Here is a 20,891-nt window from a genome sequence, read left to right on the forward strand (position 1 = left end):
CCCTTGAATAAAAAAAGGTGACTGGTGATGAGTCATCCTCTAAATTTTAATCAGGTTTTATAACTAGTCTTTTCCTTAAAAAATGCAGAACACTTTTCTCCCATATTCAGTAAAATAACTAAATTCAGATCCTTAGTAGCCATTGGGCATGTGGTCATGTACTGTATTCCTGCTAACATGACTTCAAGTTTGCATAAATTAGAATGATTGTTCATTTTTGTTTTTTGTTCCTACTCTTTCTGAACAGGCTAGAACATAATCTATTTAAAACAACCCTTAAAATGTACCACTTTTTATTTGTAATAAATGTAAAATTTGTATAAGTGTATTCTGTTGAGCTTATATTATCCTGTGCTAAAGATGTCAATAATCCTCTGATCTTTTGTGAAGCACCCACATTTTCATACTCATACATGCAAGTGGAATTTGCTAATATGAAGAAAACAAAAAATGTGTAAAACACTAGGTATGGAAGCATGAAGAATTTCTCGTTTCTTCTATTCTGTTCCTACAGAGGAAAAAAAAATAATTGAACATAACTATTCCTAAAATCCAGGAATACTTCTAAAATCAAAATTTTTATATTCAACAGGAGCATAACAAAGAAAAATTCTTTAATTGTCCTGATTGTTTTACTCAAAATTTAAAGCACTTTATCGGGAATCTAAGAAATTTTAAAATTTTGTTCAGCAAAATAGTTGCGTGCTTTATTTTTAGAGGAGCAGTTTAGGAACACTAATTATTTCCTTTTTTTAAAAAATTTTAAATCTTATTTTTAACACTTGTTTTATAGATTTACTTGCACATATCCCTCTCTTTTCTTTGTAACAGATCTGATAATGATAGAAAATTTAAGACTGTAGCATTTAGAGCTTTAAGGTACCTGTGAAATGTGAAGCATTTAAAGTCTGTCATGATGAGCTACTTTCTATTGCAGTAATTCAGTGTAGTTGTAGGTTTTAATCATTTCTATCATAGTATTGTGCTTTAAAATTTTTTTGAAATTGTCATTTATGTAGCCCAGAAACTCAAATAACTGTTCTTCACATAATGAGAGTTCCTTTTTCTGTGAGATATCACTACTGTACATTAATTTTTATAACATGACTTTGTACATCAACCATAATCTTTTTTCTGTTATAATTCTCATTTTCTTTTCATAATTTAATCTGGATTTTTGCCTATGATTGGACTTTATCATTGGAAAATATTTCTAATATTGAAGTGATAAGCCTAGCCAGGTTCAGTTTTTGACTGGATAGCATAGATAGAATTGTTCCTTTTTAGCTGGAGTATTTCTAGGCTTAAAAAACAGTTAAATATTATTAAAGATAATAGCATGGTGCTTTTGTTTTCAAAGTCTATTGGACCATATTTAAGCAATGTCGATCTGTTCCAAAAGCACTTAATACACTGTTCTTACTCTTAAGAGACTAAGAAAACATTGAAAAAGAAATCAGTTATGGGTAATGCAAGTTTATTCCAGAATTCATCATTTTTAGTTGGTAAATAATTCCATTCCTTTTATTACTGCTTTCCTTCATCTACTCAGAGATTACCCCTCCTCTTACTCATGTCAAGTTTCACCTCTTCACCTAAGTTCATTGTGGACATGTATGCAAGAAAACCTCCTCAGCTCACCGAATGAGATACCACTTATCATTCTTCCCCATTTGTCTCTGAGGAGGACAACTGATGAACCAGACTAAAAGTGATGCTCTTGAAATTATGATCTCAGACTTGTTCCCTCACTACTCCCTACAGTTCAAGCAGATGGTCTATAAGTAGTGCAAGTCAAAATATATGTTTGGACTGTGTGTGTGTAGTTGATCAAATAATGTGCTATTTTTAACTGTATAGTTTACTTTCACACCAAGGTCCTATTTTGTTAGTCATCTTGTTTCTATTCTTTGTAACTGCTAGTGGCAAGAATTTGTTTCTTTTGACAAGCTATTGCTTGTAGAAAAGTTTGAGACAAAACTTCTCTACATGGACTGTTATAAAATGTTAGGAAATATGTAACTTTGATAAAGAGACTTTGTTTTATTTCATTTTTATCTACAAAATTGCTGTCAGTCATTTTTTAAGTGTTGAAAACATAAAGTAACCCAATTAAAAAAGTAATGTTTTGGTGTCAGTTCAATATTATTCATTTAAATGTTTGTTGTGCTCATTTCCTTTCCATTATTTTCTGAAATTTGATTTTTGTTAAATGTTGCTAGAAGTTTTCTTCATGATGTATTCTAATATGTTATAAGATTTAGTTATAAGGGAAAATTACATACTTTTTCTTAGACTTTGGAGTACCATGGTAGTTCTCAAGTATTCATAGCATTAAAATATCTTTGAAATTTCCCCAAAATCTTTTTCTTTAAATGACTATTTTTTTTTCTATTTCTGATTTGCTTGTTATCCTTGTGTTTGACTTTTCTATCTTATGGTGATCCTTCACCCCCATTTTAGAACTTCCTGAGTGCTGGGCTGGACTTTAAAATTGTGGAAGTTTTCATAAACAAAAGCTTTTGAATCTGCATTCCTTGCCACTTAAAGACTGGCATTACATGCTGTGCCTTGCTGTAATTGTGTTGATTCAGCACGGTGGGAGCTTTCAGTTTTGCTTTGAAAACTGTTTTGCAGGAGGAAAAGCTTCAGAAATTAGAATTGCAGGCGTATTTTTGAATTTAATGTCCTTAGCTTTACTTGTGTTTTCAATGCATCATATAGGTGAAAGGTACGATCCTGAACCAAAGTCAAAATGGGACGAGGAATGGGATAAAAACAAGAGTGCTTTTCCATTCAGTGATAAATTAGGTGAACTGAGTGATAAAATTGGAAGCACAATTGATGACACCATCAGCAAGTTCCGCAGGAAAGATAGAGAAGACTCCCCAGAAAGATGCAGGTATTGACACTTTGTTTCCTAGGTCTCTTGGAAAGGGTTATGGCTTTTTTTTTAATGCTATGTCAGATGTGTTTTGCCAAACAAATTAATTCCGTTTTCCTTAAGTCACTCCCACCAAGTTTTCTCTGTGCATTTACTTGAGTCACTTAATCTCTCCTATGGTGAATATTTTCCTTAGAACAAGTACTACTTGTTTTTATAATGATTCTGCAGCAGGATGTGGATTGCCTTAACATGTCAGGTGAAACAAATGAGGAAGAAGAAATTACTCCTTAGATGGGGATGGGAACTGCAAGTTTACCGAAATTAATTTCCAAAATATCAGCAAACTCTAGGATTTGGAATTTTATTCTTTTGCTTTCTGCCACTTCATTGTATGTTCATATCATGTATGGTTGAGGGAAAACAGCAAAGTGCCCAACAGGTTAGTAATAAAAACCAGAAGAATTAATTGCTGGAGTATGGTTCTGAGTTATGGTACCTACTTTCATATATGTCATCTTCCCCCCATAGTCCTATGGAGCAAAATCTAAACTATTTCCACATTCATTATGTTGCTTTTTCATAAGTGTATGTGTTAAGGTTCTTCCTACATTGCAAAGTCTTATTGCCTCTAAAGGGAACATTAATCTGTAATATTTCTGTGACCATTATAGAAATTGAAACTAATCTCCTGAGATAGATGTTGTATTTGAAGGCTGTGCAGGTACTGGAATATTATTATTATCCTGCTTCTCAGCATATTTATTTTGTTCACATATCAAGAGTTCTGAAAATGTCAAAGACTGACTATCACTTTCAAGATTATTTCTGGAACGTTGTCTTTATTGGCACAAGAATTTTATGTGTTTTTAGAATTTTCTTTTTTGACACTGTTGTACTCACGGGCATTACTTAGAAGATAAATCAGACAGCCCATTTACTAGGGATCAGACTTTCTGCATCTTAATATTCTCTCCTCTGTTCCAATTGTTCTTTTTTCTTTACTCTTGTTTCTTCACATTATTCTCTCCTCCCTTCCTTTTCCCATTCATTCCTTAAATCTAAAATGAAATCTCTGTGGTGTGTGTGTGTGTGTGTGTGTGTGTCCAATAATTATTTTCATTTCTTTGATTTGGAATATTCAGGTTGTAATAGAGGATTTGAAATAGTCTAGAGAGATAAATTGGAGAGGGAATATGACCTACTGGATTGTCCTAATAAATTGACATAGTAAAGGCTTTACTCCTTAGAACATGGAAAAGCTCTGGCCAGATCTATTCTGTCGCCTTATTTGGGAAATGATATAATGTAGATTTTTAGATGGCTGGTCTCTATGAGTATCAGGCTAAAATAAATAGGCATGAGGGTAAGAGAGATTCTTTTAGTAGTTATAAATCTGTTCTTTTCATGATGCTTCCTAGAACTCAATCTTTGAGCTTAAAAGTCACAAACTATGAAGTTAGTCTGGACCTGAAACACGTGGAGTGCACAGAAAGTCAGATTTCTATCAGTATAATTAGCATGATCCACAACATTGGTATTGTAATTCTTCAGTTCAGTTATTGTGATGCTAAGTAGGAAGGGCCACTACATGGCTTTTCAAGATTTTTTTAATTTTTGGTTTTAAAACTATGTAGCTAAAAATGTTAGCCCCTTTCTCTAGGTGGAAAGCCAGTCTTCATCTTAGATTTTCAGAGTTCCAAAATGATTCATATTTAAATAGAAGATTGCTTTTAACTTAGCCTGAATTAGAGCATTTCAATGATAATTTTTATAGCAAAGGAGGAATTTTTTTATACTTTATTAAGTAGTATCTTTAAATTAAACTACTTTAAGATTAAACAAAATGTGTGACATATTCTTCTCCTTATGTTCTCCCAATTCCCCAATATTTCCTTGAGTTTTCACATCTAAAGGCACCAGCCCATTTTCTTTCATACTGTTAAAACAAATTTTTGTTTTAGACTTTACCCAGAAGGTAATCAAAATATTTCAGTACATTTAAGCTTTCCATGTAGTGTAAAATGCTATATACTTGTTACTAAGTTTTTTTCTCCACTTATGGAAATCAACTTAATTATCCATTGAAAATAGGGGATGATGATAATTGTAGAATTTGGAAAGTTTGCTCAAATGAGCTAGTAATAATGTAGTACTATATTGAGGAAATAACAGCCATTTTGCAAGTATCTTTGCAAGAAAATGGATGCCAGACACAGGTGTTTACACTATTGAAATCTGATAAGATAGTGATGGTTGTTATGCTGTTTTTTAAGTGAGACTCCAAATCTCAGATTAAGTGAGCAGTATAATATAGCAGAAAAGTATCGGTTAATTTCTCAGGGCCTCAGTCATATTTACCTTATTGACAATATTGAGATATTGAGATAAGGATGTGTGCAATATTTCATAAGATTTTGGGGGAATGGAGGATGTCAAATGATATCCATCTAACACTTATTTGTCAATAATTATTTAAAATTTTAATCTTTAATATAGGAGATGCATTTCATAAGAGTTGTTTAAATATTTTGCGGTTTCTTTCACTAAAGTACTTGCTCATATAGCCATATAACAAAGTATGGAATTTGAATGATACTTTGTCCCAAATCTCTAAATATAAATTACTAAGGAAAACTTTTGGAATAGTATCATCTTACTATTTTTAAAATGTCTTTTAGTGACAGTGATGAAGAAAAGAAAGCAAGAAGAGGTAAATCTCCTAAAAGCGAATTCAAAGATGAAGAGGAAACTGTGACAACGAAACATATTCACATTACACAGGCCACAGAGACAACCACCACTAGACACAAACGCACAGCAAATCCTTCCAAAACCATTGATCTTGGAGCAGCAGCTCATTACACAGGGGATAAAGCAAGTCCAGATCTAAATGCTACAACTCATACACCTCAGTCTTCAATAAAGGTAGGATTAGCCTTAAGTTCATATAATTTTTAAAGTTCTTCATCATGGGCACAGTACAGTCTATTATAGGTAGCAGATGTTAATTGGGGTTCTCCAGCAAATCTGTTTATGATAAGAATGCTCTTTGGACAGAAAAACTTTCAGTTGGTAACCCTGAACATAGACCCTGAATGTAGAAGCAACACTTCATTTTTTTTTTTTTTAGGTTTGTTTGGTTGGTTGGGTTTTGTTTTTCTTGTTTGTTTGTTTGTTTGTTTTTGGCAAGGCAGTGGGGTTAAATGGCTTGCCCAAGGCCACACAGCTAGGAAATTAAGTGTCTGAGGTCAGATTTGAACCCAGGTCCTCCTGACTCCAGGGCCGGTGCTCTATTCACTGTGCCACCTAGGCGTCCCAACACTTCATTTTAGATAGAAGAAACAGACAGTCATTTATAGATTTTTCTTGGGGCTGCCTCTAGCTTCTGAGAATAACTAACATCCCTATTGGAGCCACAGGAATTTTTGAGTCTAGACTATACTACTGAAGATTTTAGAAAAGAAAAGAAATAAAGTATATAAGGACAGAATACATTTAACATACACTTGGAGGGGGGATACCTATTTTGTTGGTCAACTTTGAAGCATATCAAAAAGCTATTTACCTCCCAGTTGTTTATTCACTCTGCAAGTGAACCTGACATACTTAATTTGTCATGTTAATATAGTTTATAATAATAACACCTGCTTTGGATAAATTCTCATGATATTGGCAGTTTTCTTAGTGAGAGACAACTGGCACAGAACTACTTGCCTAGCATGGCATGCCCTCATCATAGAAGGTGCTATGCTCAATGAACAGAGCAGAATTGAAATAACTCAACAGAAACTTAAGATGCACATATTCAGAAAATTCACCCCAAATAATTACATGGACTATTTGGACCCAACCTGGGGTAGAGCATTCCAAGCTTGTATTTTTTCTGATCAGCCTCACTCAGATGCTTTGTAATTTGACGCTAACATTTTGATCCTCTTTGACAACAACTGACCATTTTTTTCAAAGTCCTTGTTCCATCTCTATCATGTGGTGACTTTAGAAAACTTTAAGAAATATATTTTGAGTTTGTCTAGTTCTTGCTAGATTAGTATAGCATAAGGTTTGATTATAAATATTATATGAGTAACTTGACCTTCCTCCATGGTGGTCTATAATTCTGGCTAATCTTGGTTGAGAAAAAAGCAGCTTCAAACTTGTTCATACTTGGGGTGGCTAGGTGGCATAGTGGATAGAGCACTGGCCCTGGAGTCAGGAGTACCTGGGTTCAAATCTGGTCTCAGACACTTAATAATTACCTTACTGTGTGGCCTTGGGCAAGCCACTTAACCCCGTTTTCCTTACAAAAAAAAAACAAAACAAAAAAACTTGTTCATACTTGTTGGGAGATAAGACATATGCCACCTCAACTCCAGAATTCACAATCCAGTTGGCAGGCAGTAAAGTACGTGAGACCAGTTAGGAAGAAGAATCATAAGAAATATATCAAGTACTAGATTGCATGGTCTAAATCAAAGTTATCAAACATATGTGACCCACCCACAACATTCAAGTATGACCCAAACCAGATTAAAATGTAACTAAGCAATATTTAACAATAAATAAAAATAGGACATAGATAATGTTAATGTGTGATTTTCTAAGTTAGTATGTGGCCCAGAAGAATCTTTAGTGTATTGGTTAGTGATCTCTGTTTCTATTTGAGTTTGACACATTTGGTCTAGACTAAACGTTAGATCTCAGAGAAAAGATTAATGTGGGCTAGTGTATAATTAAAGATTTCATGGATACAGTAGGGCTTGATTTGAACTTTGAAGGAGGATGGGGAATGGAATAAGCATTTATATGGTGCCTGCTATGTGACAGGTACTATGCTCAGTCCTTTAAAGTATCATCTCATTTAATTTGCTCCTTTGAAAGATTCAAATAATTTGTTTAGATAAAAAGGACATGAGACAAGGTTCAGACAAGAAGAATGTGTATTTCAAAGTGAGGACAGAACAGCATCACTTAACTTGACATTCGGTGTCCATCAGTTGACCCTGCCTTTCTAGACAGACTTCAGTGTGCATTTATATGGAACCCTCTCTACACTCCTTTTTACCAGTCTAGCACTTTGAAGTCCCACTTCTTTTGTGGGGATCACTCCAAGCAACAGTTATCTTTTCCTTCTCCAAAATAAAAAGTGCTTATATGCTGTTGTTTCCATATGTACATCTTGGCTCTTCATAATACTTGTAGTCTTGGATATGCTGTAGTCATTTAAATGTTTATAGACTTGTCACTGTTCGATATTTGTTTTTTCCTAAAAGTATAATTTCATTGCTGTTTGGAAGTTTTTTCTGAAGAACCACATTTACATACTGTTGATTGGCACTTGTTTTGCAAGTGCCAATTTGTATGTTTGAGAGTTGTCTTTGTAGTTGAAGTTAACTAGTCTTTTTCAGAATAATATGACTTTTCCTTGTTTAAAATGAATATCTAGATGTTTTGTTTAGAAGTAGAGATGGATAAAATATAATATAAAACTTATTGGTCAACTGACCAAAGTTTCTTTCTACTCAACTTTTTTCAATTACTTAAATGTCTTATTCATTTGAAGAAGTGTATTCCAGAAAAATCCAAAAAATGAAGTTTATTTAAACTTCTACATTACTGATTTGCTTTTAGACTTCAGTGCCTAGCAGCAGATCATCTGGTGACCTTGTTGATCTACTATTTGATGGAGCTAGCCAACCAACAGGTAAGTTTTGCATTTACTTTTTTTTTTTCCCACTAAACTTTTATCACAGAACCTCTCTGACTCCAATAAAAAAAAATATTTCATCATTTTTAAACTGAAAATAAAATTGTAAAATAACATTTCTAAAAAGAAGGTAATATATAATGTAAAGAGCATTAAATTAGGAATAAGGAAGACCTGTCTTGTATTACCTTTCACATATTTTTAAACCTTAAAATTGATCTTAGGGAAAGTGTGCCTTATAGTTTATGTGTATGATTTTAGTATAATAAATTACTATTTTGGTGAAAACAGATCAAGTAAAACTCCTAATGCAAAACAAATATTTTGCTAAGTCTACTTTAGACAGATGCTAACGAAATTCAGACATCATGAAGACAGATGATAGGGTAAGGAAAGATATATAAATAGTCTTCCAAAGTAGCTTGAACCCTATTATTTGAATATAATTAATGTTATAAGCAGCTTTGAGCTAAACAATCTACATTTCAAGTTAAGTGGGAGATATCACTAATCACTTGGCCTGTTTGTGCATTAGAAAATCTAGGTTTCCCTTTATCCTAATCTGTTTTTCACAGTCTTTTCACTATTGTTTCTTTATGTTCATATCACTAACAAATAGATCTAAAATTATCAAACATTATTAGTTGAGCAACCCTAAAGTAATAAATATTTTAGTCACTTCATCATTCATTTTACTTTTTTTTTTTAATAGATTTTTCAAGGCAATGGGGTTAAGTGGCTTGCCCACGGCCACACGGCTAGGTAATTATTAAGTGTCTGAGGTTGGATTTGAACCCAGATACTCCTGACTCCAAGGCCGGTGCTCTATCCACTGCACCACCTAGCCACCCCTCATTTTACTTTTTTGAGGTGTACTTTGAGTTCTCTCCATCTGTAGATATATTAAATGGTTAGCTTGAAATAGTTTCACAATGTATCAGCTATTTTGATATACTTCCTGGCTTGAAGTATTAAACAGCTCCTTTCACATATCTCTGCTGTGTTTTTAATAGAGCAATCAATCCTAGGAAGGTCAGTTGGATAACTATAACTTTTTGGAGTGGGATTGTATTGGTATTATTTTAAACAGAATTATTAAGCACCAACGTGTTTCCTTTCTTTGGCAAGAAAATTTTGAGCAGTTTTCTTCATCAGCTACAAGCAAAAGTTTGGCAAATTAAATAGAAATAATAATTAATATAGTGAGATATGGTAGCAGAGAAACTATAGTTCTGTCAAATCTCCTCCCCCCCCGATATTTAGTGAGTTTGAATAAAATCTTTAAGCGTGATTTCACATTAAACTAAATTTTCTCTTAAGCGCAAAAGTAAATGAAAGAATTGATTTGGAATCTACTTTTCTTGCTTTTTCAAATCTTTCTCTGTTTAAAATGTTTAAAAATATACAGATTGTTTCAGGTTGACTTTACTATTGAAAGAAAATTCACCTACACATCTCAAGGTGTTAGGAAGCTACCACATTAACATTGCTGTGTGGGATGTCATTTGGGTGCTGTTTAGCAGATGTGCCTATACTTACACTAGTGTCATCCTGCAAGTAATAAGATCATGAACTGTAAAAGCTAAGTAGATATGGCATCTGTGCTGCTTGGAGATGACTGTCTCCTTTGAGAAATAAAAGAAAAATTTTTATGTTTGGAGGGGAGAGGGTAGGGTTCATTCTTCTTGTTAGCATCTTTGAGAACACCAATGGTAAAACTGTTATAAAATGTTCTGGTGAGTTTAAAACAAAATGAAACTAAGATGCAACCATTCATCAAGACTGGATGCCATGAAGATTTTCTGATGTTGGGGTATTTTCATGTGAATTTATGTCTTAGGGATATTTTGGTAGCCTTTATAGATGGTAAATGATAAGCATCAGATATGGAAGGGGAAACCGTTTGACTTTTAGAACTGAATATATCACATTTCCTTCAAAGATAGTTCCAAAGGAGTTTCTTAACTAACTTAAGTACTGATCCATAGTATGACTTCATATATGATAATTTATGTTTGGTGGTGTTCAAAAGAACAAACATGTCATACTCAATACAAATTTAAGGAATGCCCATTTAAAGTTTATTGGCTTATAGAATTTAAGAGGGAATTGTAAATAGATCACTGACAAATTTTTCTTTATAATAAAACATTTTATATAATCAACCATATAAAATTACAAATTAATCTGAAAATTAGTTTCATTATATCTATGCCAAGGTTTTTCTATTAATGAATAATCTAGACATTTAAATACAAACTTAACTGTACATATTCAGTGAAACTCTGAGTTAAGACTTAACACTAAAATTATTCACATAAATATTAATATCAAACATCTAATGCATTTCAAGATATTAACTCAAAATTTAGGTGTTCCTACATTAGACAGTTTTATTTTATCTATCAATTTTAATACCTAGCAGATGAAAATATTCTCAAAGTAGATGTTATTTACTCTGTATTTTAAATACCATGTAGTTTGGCTATATTTTTCCTTTGTATAACAGGGTTGTGAAAAAAGACATGTTACCAGCTGGTGATTGTAAATAACCTCCTTGCTGCCCTGAGAAGGCAGATGGAAATGGTTCATTTATAATGACAGCTCTCATGTGGGAATCTTGAAGGATAGCTCATGTTGTGAAGTTTAACACAGTCTTTCACATGCATTTGATTTGCGATAGACAAATATATATTTTCTACATAGTGTATGGAAACATTTATTCTTATCAGCAAAGAATGTAAGAGGTTAAAAGATAACTTTTAAAATACCTTTGCAGAAATTAGCTGGGACAACCCAAGGAATTCAAAAGATGACAGTGGCTTTGATCATTTTTCTCTGAATTTACCACACATTTGAGTAAAGATAGATTTCCTGGACAAGCAAGGAAATTTGACTGAAAAATTAAAGTTTTGAATTAAAAACTTTGAAATATCAAACTTAAGATAGTGTTTGTTTTCTTGAGCCTAAATAGAATCATAATTAGATTTGAATGTATTTGATAATTATGAGATGAAAGAAATATCAGCATTCTTTTTGAGGTGATGACCCTTTCCCGTAAAAGGTGGTTCACATGGACCTCTTATAGTAGTATAGATATAGAAAGTGAGGAGACACTTGGAGTCTACAACAGCAAATGCCTCTGGTTTGGGTGGCTTTTGTGGTAAAAGATGGAGAACTGTAAAAAACCAAGTTGATCATTCAAGGGTTTAATTTAGGTCATGGGAGCATTTAAATTTATAGCCCCACCATTTGAGAGGAACTAGTGCTTAAATGAAAATACTATATTATTCCCATTTTATGAGGAAATTGAAAAACAGCTCTCCTGTACACATTTGTTAATATAAAAGCAATGTGATACAATGGGGAAAGTGCTGGCTCTGGGGTTGCAGGACCTGGAATGGAACCTTTCTTTTATTTACTTCCTCCCTGGGACAAGTTACTTGCCTTCTCTGAGCTTCAGTTCTGTAAAGTGAGGGAGTGAACTAGATGATTCTCACATCCCAGCTCTAACTCAGTGATCTTATGGAACCATCAAACACAGATCTGTCATAAAGAAGTAAATCTTTTAGTTTGAAATTGGTTGTTTTCCTTCACCTATATTCAGTTTGTTTTTCTTTAATTGTGTTTAAATTAATATAAACAAATTGGATTGCAACAAATTGGATTAATACATAGATCTATTTAATTTACTAATTGGTATACAATGTCATGCATATTCTAATACTCAGAAAACTAAGGTCATAATGACACGAAGCTTTGAAGACTATAAAGTAGAGAAGTGTGACTCCATCTTTTTTTATTTTTTAGGAGTTTAGGTGGAGGTGGGGTGCTAGATCCCATTTTGGGGGGAGAGAGAAGGGCATTGTTATAGCTAAGAACAATCAAATGGCATTAAAAAGGAATACCAGTACATGTATCAGAAACTGAATTGTTCCTTTCATTCCTGCTGGCCATTTATTAAAAAAGGGAGATGGTTCTAGTTTAATTAACCCAGTTGAGTGTAGCAGATGGGGCAGAATGTCTTGCAGCGATAAGACAATTCAGAAATGGCACCAGATGTTGGAAGTTGTCCCTGGTGGTGTTTGAGTGCAGCACAGATGTTCCAGTCCCACCTGGCTAGTTTCTAAGCACTGCAGGCTAAGCAGCTGTGATGTAACCTATATAATGTACGCATAACACTAAAAGCACAATAATGGAGCTGCTGCTACTTCTAAGGTTGTCACTGTTATGAAGTGAATTCTTAAAGGACAAACAAAAATAAGGGCAACCATTCCAGAATTTAGGTTAGCCTATTAGAAAGTTTATAACTAAAAATGTTTAAAGCAATGTTCTTCATGTTATAACTTCATTGAAAAAATATATATCAGTTGAAACTGTTGCTAGAAAATTAAATTTGGCGTAAATTTACAAACAGGAAATTTTCAAAATTAGAGGCTGCATTATTTAATTCATAGATTTATAGATTGATGACTTGAATTTTATTTTAGTAAATTAGTTTATAAATAAGCATGGATGCACACTTTGTTCTTCAAATATCAGAAAAGTAAATCCTAATATTTTTAGTGTATTTTGAAATTATGTGGACCAAATTTTTTATGTGAAAAATTAATCTCCTTGAAACGTTTAGGGCTTTGATAATTCTCATTTGTAATTTGTTTTGGTTTTTACACCAATCAGCTTTACATTTTCATAACAGAATAGTTTTACTTTTTTAATAGCATCCTAGCTTAGTCTTTTTTGAATGTGTTAACTTTTAACACTCAATGATGTGTTTTGTTTCACCAGAAATAGAACTTAGTGACAATAGTTACTTAAAAGATCCATTGTAGTGTCTTGCAAACTAATGTTGATTAACTCTGTTGCTTTTAAGCAATATGGGGAGAGAATTCTGGGAGGGTTTTCCTATTCTAAAAATAACTCTGGAATTGCTCACTCTTCTTTGAACATAAGATTTACTTTTTCTCTGTCTTTAATTTCCAGGTGGATCAGCTGATCTGTTTGGAGGATTTGCTGACTTTGGATCAGCTGCTGCATCAGGAAACTTTCCTTTGCAAGGTATGATAAGATTTTATTGACTGTGGAACTAAGGAGTTAAAATTAAAGAATTTTTTTTTCTTCTTAAGTTCTATCTCTTCTGGTTTGTATGACTTCCTGTTCACTCATAAGACATAAAGGATGAAAAAGTAAAATTGGCAAATGAATCTTTTGCCAAATATAAGCCATACTGTACTGTTGAATAAATCTGTTGTTTATAAAAATGTCTTTTGGATTAGAGAAAAATTGTAATTCAGGTCAATTTCTTTTACTTAGAGTTACTGAGTTTCAAATTATAAATAATTCTTCATCTTGGGAGCAGTAGAGGAATTAAATCAAATAAGCATTTCTTAATTCCCTACTATGCACCAGGCAATGTTCTAAGCACTAGTCAATTATTTATAAGAAGTCTTGGTTTGTAGTGTGTTTTTTTTCCAGAAGAACTCAGATGTATCAAGATTGATAGGGGTGGCTAGGTGGCCTAGTGGATAAAGCACCGGCCTTGGAGTCAGGAGTACCTGGGTTCAAATCCGGTCTCAGACACACTTAATAATTACCTAGCCGTGTGGCCTTGGGCAAGCCACTTAATCCCATTTGCCTTGCAAAAAGCTAAAACAAAAAAAAAAGAGTTAAAAAAAAAGATTGATATCAACTGTTGAGCTATAAAATTCTTTAATAATTTAAATAAATTACTTTAAAATGTAGCAGTCTAGGTTAAAACTTCAAGATGAAGAAAAAATCTTAAAATAGCTTTGAAATAATTTGAGCACCTCTTTTTTGACATTTCTAAAGGAGGAAGTGCTAAATAAGACTACTATAGCAGATTCCTTTTTAAATCTGCTTAGAGGGAAAAAAAATCAACTGCCCAAGGAGAGGACAAAGAATAAGCAGCTTAAAAAACTGTCCTAATGAAGTCTTTATGAAACTGTAAAGAAACATTTTCTTTGGATTGTTCTAAAATATCCCAATGTAGTTTTTTGTTGGGGTTTTTTTTTTTTTGGTAAAGGAGATCAAAGACTCACTTAGTAAAAGCTCTGAGGTAATGAATACTAGTCCATTTCTTGGATTAAAAGTGCTTGGGGGTTGTAAATAAATTTGTTTTTCAAAAATTTATTTACTTTGTTATTTTAAATGATAGTAAACAAAAATTTGCTTTCCACTTATTTTACTGAAAGGAAAAGGTATTCCCTAATTATATTAACTCTCAACAGACCTTAACTATGAATGTTAAATGATCCATACAAAACTTTATTTTCAGTTTTAAAACTATACTTTTATTTTAAAGAATAATTTTAGGTTTATTTTATTGTTTTTTAAATGTCATTTTGAAAGACTTTTTAAGAATTGAAACTGTAATCAAGTAAAGAAGGAAATAGGATGAGATAGCATTGCTACAGTCATCATGACTGTGCAAAATATGCTAGCATTGAAGAAATGGCCAAGAAAGTCAGAAGGTACAGGAGATAGTCTAAATACTGAATTCTTATATTTGCTTATGTTCTATTAATTGAATTTCATTAACTTAATGGTATTGTTTTAGTTACTCCAAGTAGCTTGATTTCCTAGAGAGTCCTATGAAATGACAATAGTTTTTCAAAGCATTTGTTGTCTCTTCCAGGCTCCCTTTTTGAGAATAGTGACAATCCTAGAGAAAAGTTCAGGCATTTTAGAGCTAAAAAAAAAAAAATCTTTACTTATTTTTGACCATCTAAACTTGCCCATACTGTTACCATCTAGCTAGAAGTACTTTTAATTTGTAAACTTGACTGAAGAGAACTTCTGTCATTATTTCAGAAGTGTATCACTTGAAGACCTATCCAACATAGATTTTACTTTTAATGTAGGAGTTTCTTTTTTCTTTTCATTGCTACCTTGATAAAACCAAATGAATATTCATGAGAGAAAACAAAGTCTGTGTTGGAGATTGTACCTGTGGATGTTAATCTGGATGGATACAAATCAGCTTTCATTTGTTTCAGTTCATAACGTGTTGCATTTGCCTTTCAAAAAGTCTCTTACCTTTCCCCCTTCCCATCCCCACCCCAATCCTTTCTCTTCTAGGTTCAGCAACAAGTGGGAATGGAGACTTTGGTGACTGGAGTGCCTTCAACCAAGCTTCTGGTCCCATGGCTTCTAGTGGAGAACTTTTCAGTAGCCCCCCTCAGCCAGCTGTGGAACTCTTCAGTAGCTCACAGCCAACTCTGAGTCAGCCTCCAGCAGCCTCAAATACTTCAGATTTATTTGATTTAATGGGCTCCTCCCAAGGAACCATGACATCTTCCCAAAGTATGAATTTCTCTATGATGAGCACTAGTACAGTGGGCCTTGGTTTACCCATGTCACGATCACAGGTAAGTCCAATCCAATCTATGTTTTGTTTCTTCACTTCTCCATTCCAGAAAGTAAAGAATAGTAAGGTCATCAGCTCAGGAGATAGTGAGTCATTTTCTTTCTGTTTTTCAATTAAACAAAATATTGTGGTGTTTAACTAAATAAAATACTTAGTTTAGATACTTAATTTAGAAAGTATACTGAAAGGCATGCTACTTTTGGTGCCAGAAAAGAAAAAATCAAAATGCAGCTGGATCATCAATATTTCTCTTGAGGTGTTAAAAATAATTTTGAGAAAGAGTTTATTTTTAAAATATTCATGATAATTCAGAAAATATTTTCTCCAAGTAATACCAATCAAGTAAAAATATTCATCTCATGGATTCTATGTTACATTGTTTAACTGTTTGGTATTATTTCTCTTTGTAAACTCTTTAGGTCATTTATGTGAATGAAATGAAAATGGAAGTTTTAGGGTTATTGTTATTTTTTTTAAGTTAACTTTATAAAAGATGATTAGGTTTAAAATACATACAGCTTAAGAGTTCGGTCATGTTTGAGTGCAAAACTTGATAATTTTATGTCTAGCTCTCGAGCAGATTTACTTTTTATGCTAACTACCAATTTCAGGGTCCAGGTTCTACTCCTCCAGGTATTAGGATATGGAAAGAGAACAAAGAATGTAAAGAGGTGACTGTTGTATACAGAAATTGAGTCTAAAAATAACTTGTAATTTTTGAGTTGTGGGAAATAGGACAACAACAGTGTGAAGATCCTGGAAAAGGCCTCACCAACAGAATAGAGAGCATTCTCCCTCTGTGAGCATCCATGTAAAACTTATTCTTCTCAAGCACATAGTCTTTTAAACTTTTTGAAGTGTTAATTAAAGCTGTGTCAAGGAGCAGCTTAGAGCACTGGCCCTTGGAGTCAGGAGGACCTGAGTTCAAATTTGGCCTCAGACACTTAATTGGCTGTGTGACCTTGGAAAAGTCACCTAACCCCATTGCCTTGCAAAAGAAAAGTCATTCTGCATTAATACCTGTGTCTTGCTGTCTTTTAAGTATATTTTCCCTATTGTCTTACGTTCTTTTTCTTTTTTCCTTATATTATCCTGGTCTCTAAGGATGACTTTCTTTCATTTGAATTAATCACAGAAAAATATAATAGGTGCATTCATAGCACCATGTATATTTCTCACCCTTTGTTTTAAAGGGATATAATTAATTTATATATTGAGAATCACCTGTATCATATAGTAATACTGAGAATGCCCATGTGTACTAGAAAGGGCTTTGAACTGACTCACCATGAGAGGCAAGCTATTCTGGACCTCAGTTTCTTGTAAAATATCACTAACATTATCTGATTCTTATGAATATTCTCTTTAATCAACAGATAATTGGTACATGAAGATGGCATGTACCACACATATTAGCACACACAGTTGAAAGTGATTGTTTGGGGCGGCTAGGTGGCACAGTGGATAAAGCACTGGCCCTGGAGTCAGGAGTACCTGGGTTCAGATCTGGTCTCAGATGCTTAATAATTACCTAACTGTGTGGCCTTGGGCAAGCCACTTAACCCCATTTGCCTTGCAAAAAAAAAAAACCTTTAAAAAAAAAAGAAAGTGTTAATTTGTTGATATAGGTGCAATTTTAAAATGTGATTAAAGAAGGAAAGATGAGTCAGAACTTTGATTTCAGGATCGACTCTGCTACTTCTTTCCTGGGTCCTTGAGCAAACTTATTAACCTCTTTAAATCTCAGTTTTCTTGTAACTTACAAGGTTGATATAAAGAAATTTCTTTATAAATTCCAAAGCTGTCTACAGATGTAAGCTTTTTTAAAAAAAAATTTATTAACTAACAAAACATTTGTGGTTGATTTTTGGTTCTAGGGGTTTCATTTGAAAGTCCTGATATATTGATACTGTGTTTGACAACTCAAACTATCTCATTTTCCCTTTTAGTATCAGTTGAGAAGAGGCTTAATTTTTAGAGTATTTTTCTTTTTTCCAGCCTTTACAAAATGTTAGCACAGTGCTGCAGAAGCCTAATCCTCTCTATAATCAGAATACAGATATGGTCCAGAAATCAGTCAGCAAAACCCTGCCATCTACGTGGTCGGACCCCAGTGTCAACATTAGCCTGGACAACCTACTACCTGGTTTGCAGCCTTCCAAGCCCCAGCAGCCATCTCTTAACACAATGATCCAGCAACAAAGTAAGTGGCATTGATCCTTTGACTTATCTTGAAGTGTTCCTATCTTGATTCCAGCATTATAGCTCGTTTCCATGTCAAAAACCCTTTGGGTCATGAAGTTTCTTACTTGAATTTCAGAGACAGCCCAGCTACAGCCTATCCTAAAATTTGACTTCCTTTTGCTGCCACATCATGTCTATTCCAAACACATTAAATGATTCTTTTCCCCTACTCTCACCTTGATGATTTTTTTTAGTATGACTCCAGTAATAAAGTTAAGTAGCAGTGGTTACAGAAAGGATCACATATTTTCTTTCCCTTTCCATCTGCAACAGTTTTGGAATAGCAGGGCCAGGAGAAAATTATCTGGGAGCAGATTTCAAGTTCTGCCTTTTCTACTGACTTTTCTTGTTGTTTCATTTTCAATTGTGTCCAACTTTTTGTGATCTCATTTGAATTCTTTTTGACAAAGGTATTGAGTGATTTGCCTTTCTCTAGCTTATTTTACAGATGAGGCAAGCAGTGTTAAGTGATTTGTCCACAGTCACACCTTAAGTATCTGAGGCCAGATTTTAACTCAGAAGTACATCTTTCTGACTCAAAGCCAGGCACTCTATTCACTGTACCATCAAGTCGCCCTTATAAAGTGTTTCCAAGGGAATTTTATATTTTATTCATTAGCTCATTCCACTTGTTTCAGTGTGATTTTATTGCAATAAAATGTTTTCTTTCTTTCTATAGATATGCAACAACCTATGAATGTGATGACCCAAAGTTTTGGAGCCGTGAACCTAAGCTCACCACCGAATATGATCCCTGTCCGACCTCAAACCAATACATTGATGGGAGGACCCCTGCCTGTGGGCATGCCTAATGTGATGACTGGCACAATGGGCATGGCCTCTCTTGGAAATACTCCTATGATGAACCAGGGAATGATGGGCATGAATGTGAACATGGGAATGCCAACTGCGGGGCTGGGATTGACCGGCACAATTGGCATGGGAGTGCCCAGCCTAGCCATGGCTTCTGGAACTGTACAACCCAAGCAAGATGCCTTTGCAAACTTTGCCAACTTTAGCAAATAAGAGTCTATAAAGAACCAGATTGAATGAAGGTTTTTTTAGCTGCAGAGAGAGGTGATGTTGGGATGAAAAATGCTGATCAGTACCCTTTTTCTTTTATCCAATACTAAAAATGAACCTGCATAAAAAAAAAAACCAAAAAGGCTTTTTTTGTAAAAGTGAAATATCTAGTGTTTCCAGATGGACAGGCCAGGGCACTTCAGATGAGGCAGTATAATTATTTTTTTCCAATGAGCCTAGACCATGTTTTGTAGTGAGACCATCAAAAGCCTTTATAAATTAAATAAGCAATTTCATCATAATTTGTGGAAAGACTGAAATAGGGCTGAACAAACCTGTTTGAATCTCTAATTTTGTACTTTTCTTTTACCTGATGAACTTGATTTTTCTGTCCCTGAATCGCCTTGTCATAATTGGACCCATTGCTTTTACTACCACTCTTGAGTCCATGGTTGAAGTCATTCAAGTCTGATAATCTGTTTTTTATAAAAATATCTATTTTTGTCCAAAAAAGGCTTACATATGTGATTATGGCTAAATCAGAGGTAACTGGAATGTATATACTTTTGCTAATATTCCAGGCACAATGCTATACTATCCAAATTTTTATTATAACAAAATCTTTTGAAGCAATTGGTGATAGGTATAGAAGGGGCTTCTCCCAATTCTCCCACTATAATTATCATTCAGTGGAGAACTGGGAGAAATGCTTTATCTGAGGCTGTTGTATGGTTTCCTTTCTAAAAAAGATCTCCAGCATTTTTTATTTTCAGCAAGTATTCTTTACAATTTATAGTGATTGATGGGCAAGACTTCTTTCTGTGTTTATCCCCATAGCCATTGATTAACACCAAAAGTCAAAGAGCGCAAAAATATTTATTTTTTCGGCATCTTTTAAAAAATTAAGGTAAAAAGCCTTAATACATTTTTAAGTTAAATATAAATGTTTAAACCCAACAGTGTTGGTTTTTAGATTTTATACAATACTTGGTTTTGGTTTTGGTTTTGTTTTATTTTGGTGTAAATATGGCATTTGCAAGCTGTGGTTCCAGTAGCGGGAGTTAAATAGACATTATTAAAGGAGACCTGTAGCAGTCAAAGATTTTATTGATTTAATGGAAAATAAAGGAAATTAATTAAAAAGCATTTTTGTTTTCCTGCTATAATTCTGCATTAAGATCACATGAAAATCATGATTCTAGAGTTTGGAATGCAAAATGAATTGTTTTACCCACAAGTTGGGAATAAATATTGAAAATAAACAGTATAATATAGGTATCAAATTATTACATCCCCTCTTTATGTTGAATTTCTTTTTTATTAAATTGATAAAACTTTGTTCCCATTGTATTCATAATGTTCTGTTATACATAACATTAAAATATTCATTAAAATCATTGTTGAACCGCTTTTTCCTTCATTTTGTTTGACATTTGAGATTGTTTGGGAAAAAATAATTATAATTTGGGCAAAGTAATTTTTATAAATAATTTAAAATTATTTAATGACTTCTCTCCATCCTTTCCTATCCGACTTTACTGTGAGGAATTAAAAATGAAGTAGCAAAGATATCCTGACCTGCTCCAGTCCTGCTAATGCTTCATCTACAACATTTCTAATTAGGCAGAAATTCATGTACTTCAGCT

General features: G+C 33.5%; 1 protein-coding gene across 2 annotated transcripts in view; it reads left to right on the forward strand.

The window, feature by feature from the left end:
- CLINT1 (clathrin interactor 1) overlaps positions 1–20,650 on the forward strand; it is a 58,192-nt gene extending 37,542 nt beyond the window's left edge. Inside the window, exons 6-12 of one of the 2 annotated variants that reach the window (XM_074212520.1) lie at positions 2,725–2,902; positions 5,566–5,812; positions 8,516–8,588; positions 13,575–13,649; positions 15,690–15,979; positions 17,977–18,181; positions 18,902–20,650. In XM_074212520.1, coding sequence (XP_074068621.1) covers positions 2,725–2,902; positions 5,566–5,812; positions 8,516–8,588; positions 13,575–13,649; positions 15,690–15,979; positions 17,977–18,181; positions 18,902–19,248 — 1,415 coding nt within the window. In that variant the 3' untranslated portion in view covers positions 19,249–20,650. The remainder of the gene's footprint in view (positions 1–2,724; positions 2,903–5,565; positions 5,813–8,515; positions 8,589–13,574; positions 13,650–15,689; positions 15,980–17,976; positions 18,182–18,901) is intronic. The other variant, XM_074212519.1, reaches the window with a different exon arrangement.
- Positions 20,651–20,891: the final 241 nt, after the last annotated feature.

Source organism: Macrotis lagotis, chromosome 1 (assembly GCF_037893015.1).
Source record: "Macrotis lagotis isolate mMagLag1 chromosome 1, bilby.v1.9.chrom.fasta, whole genome shotgun sequence".
In the NCBI taxonomy this organism is placed as follows: domain Eukaryota; kingdom Metazoa; phylum Chordata; class Mammalia; order Peramelemorphia; family Peramelidae; genus Macrotis; species Macrotis lagotis.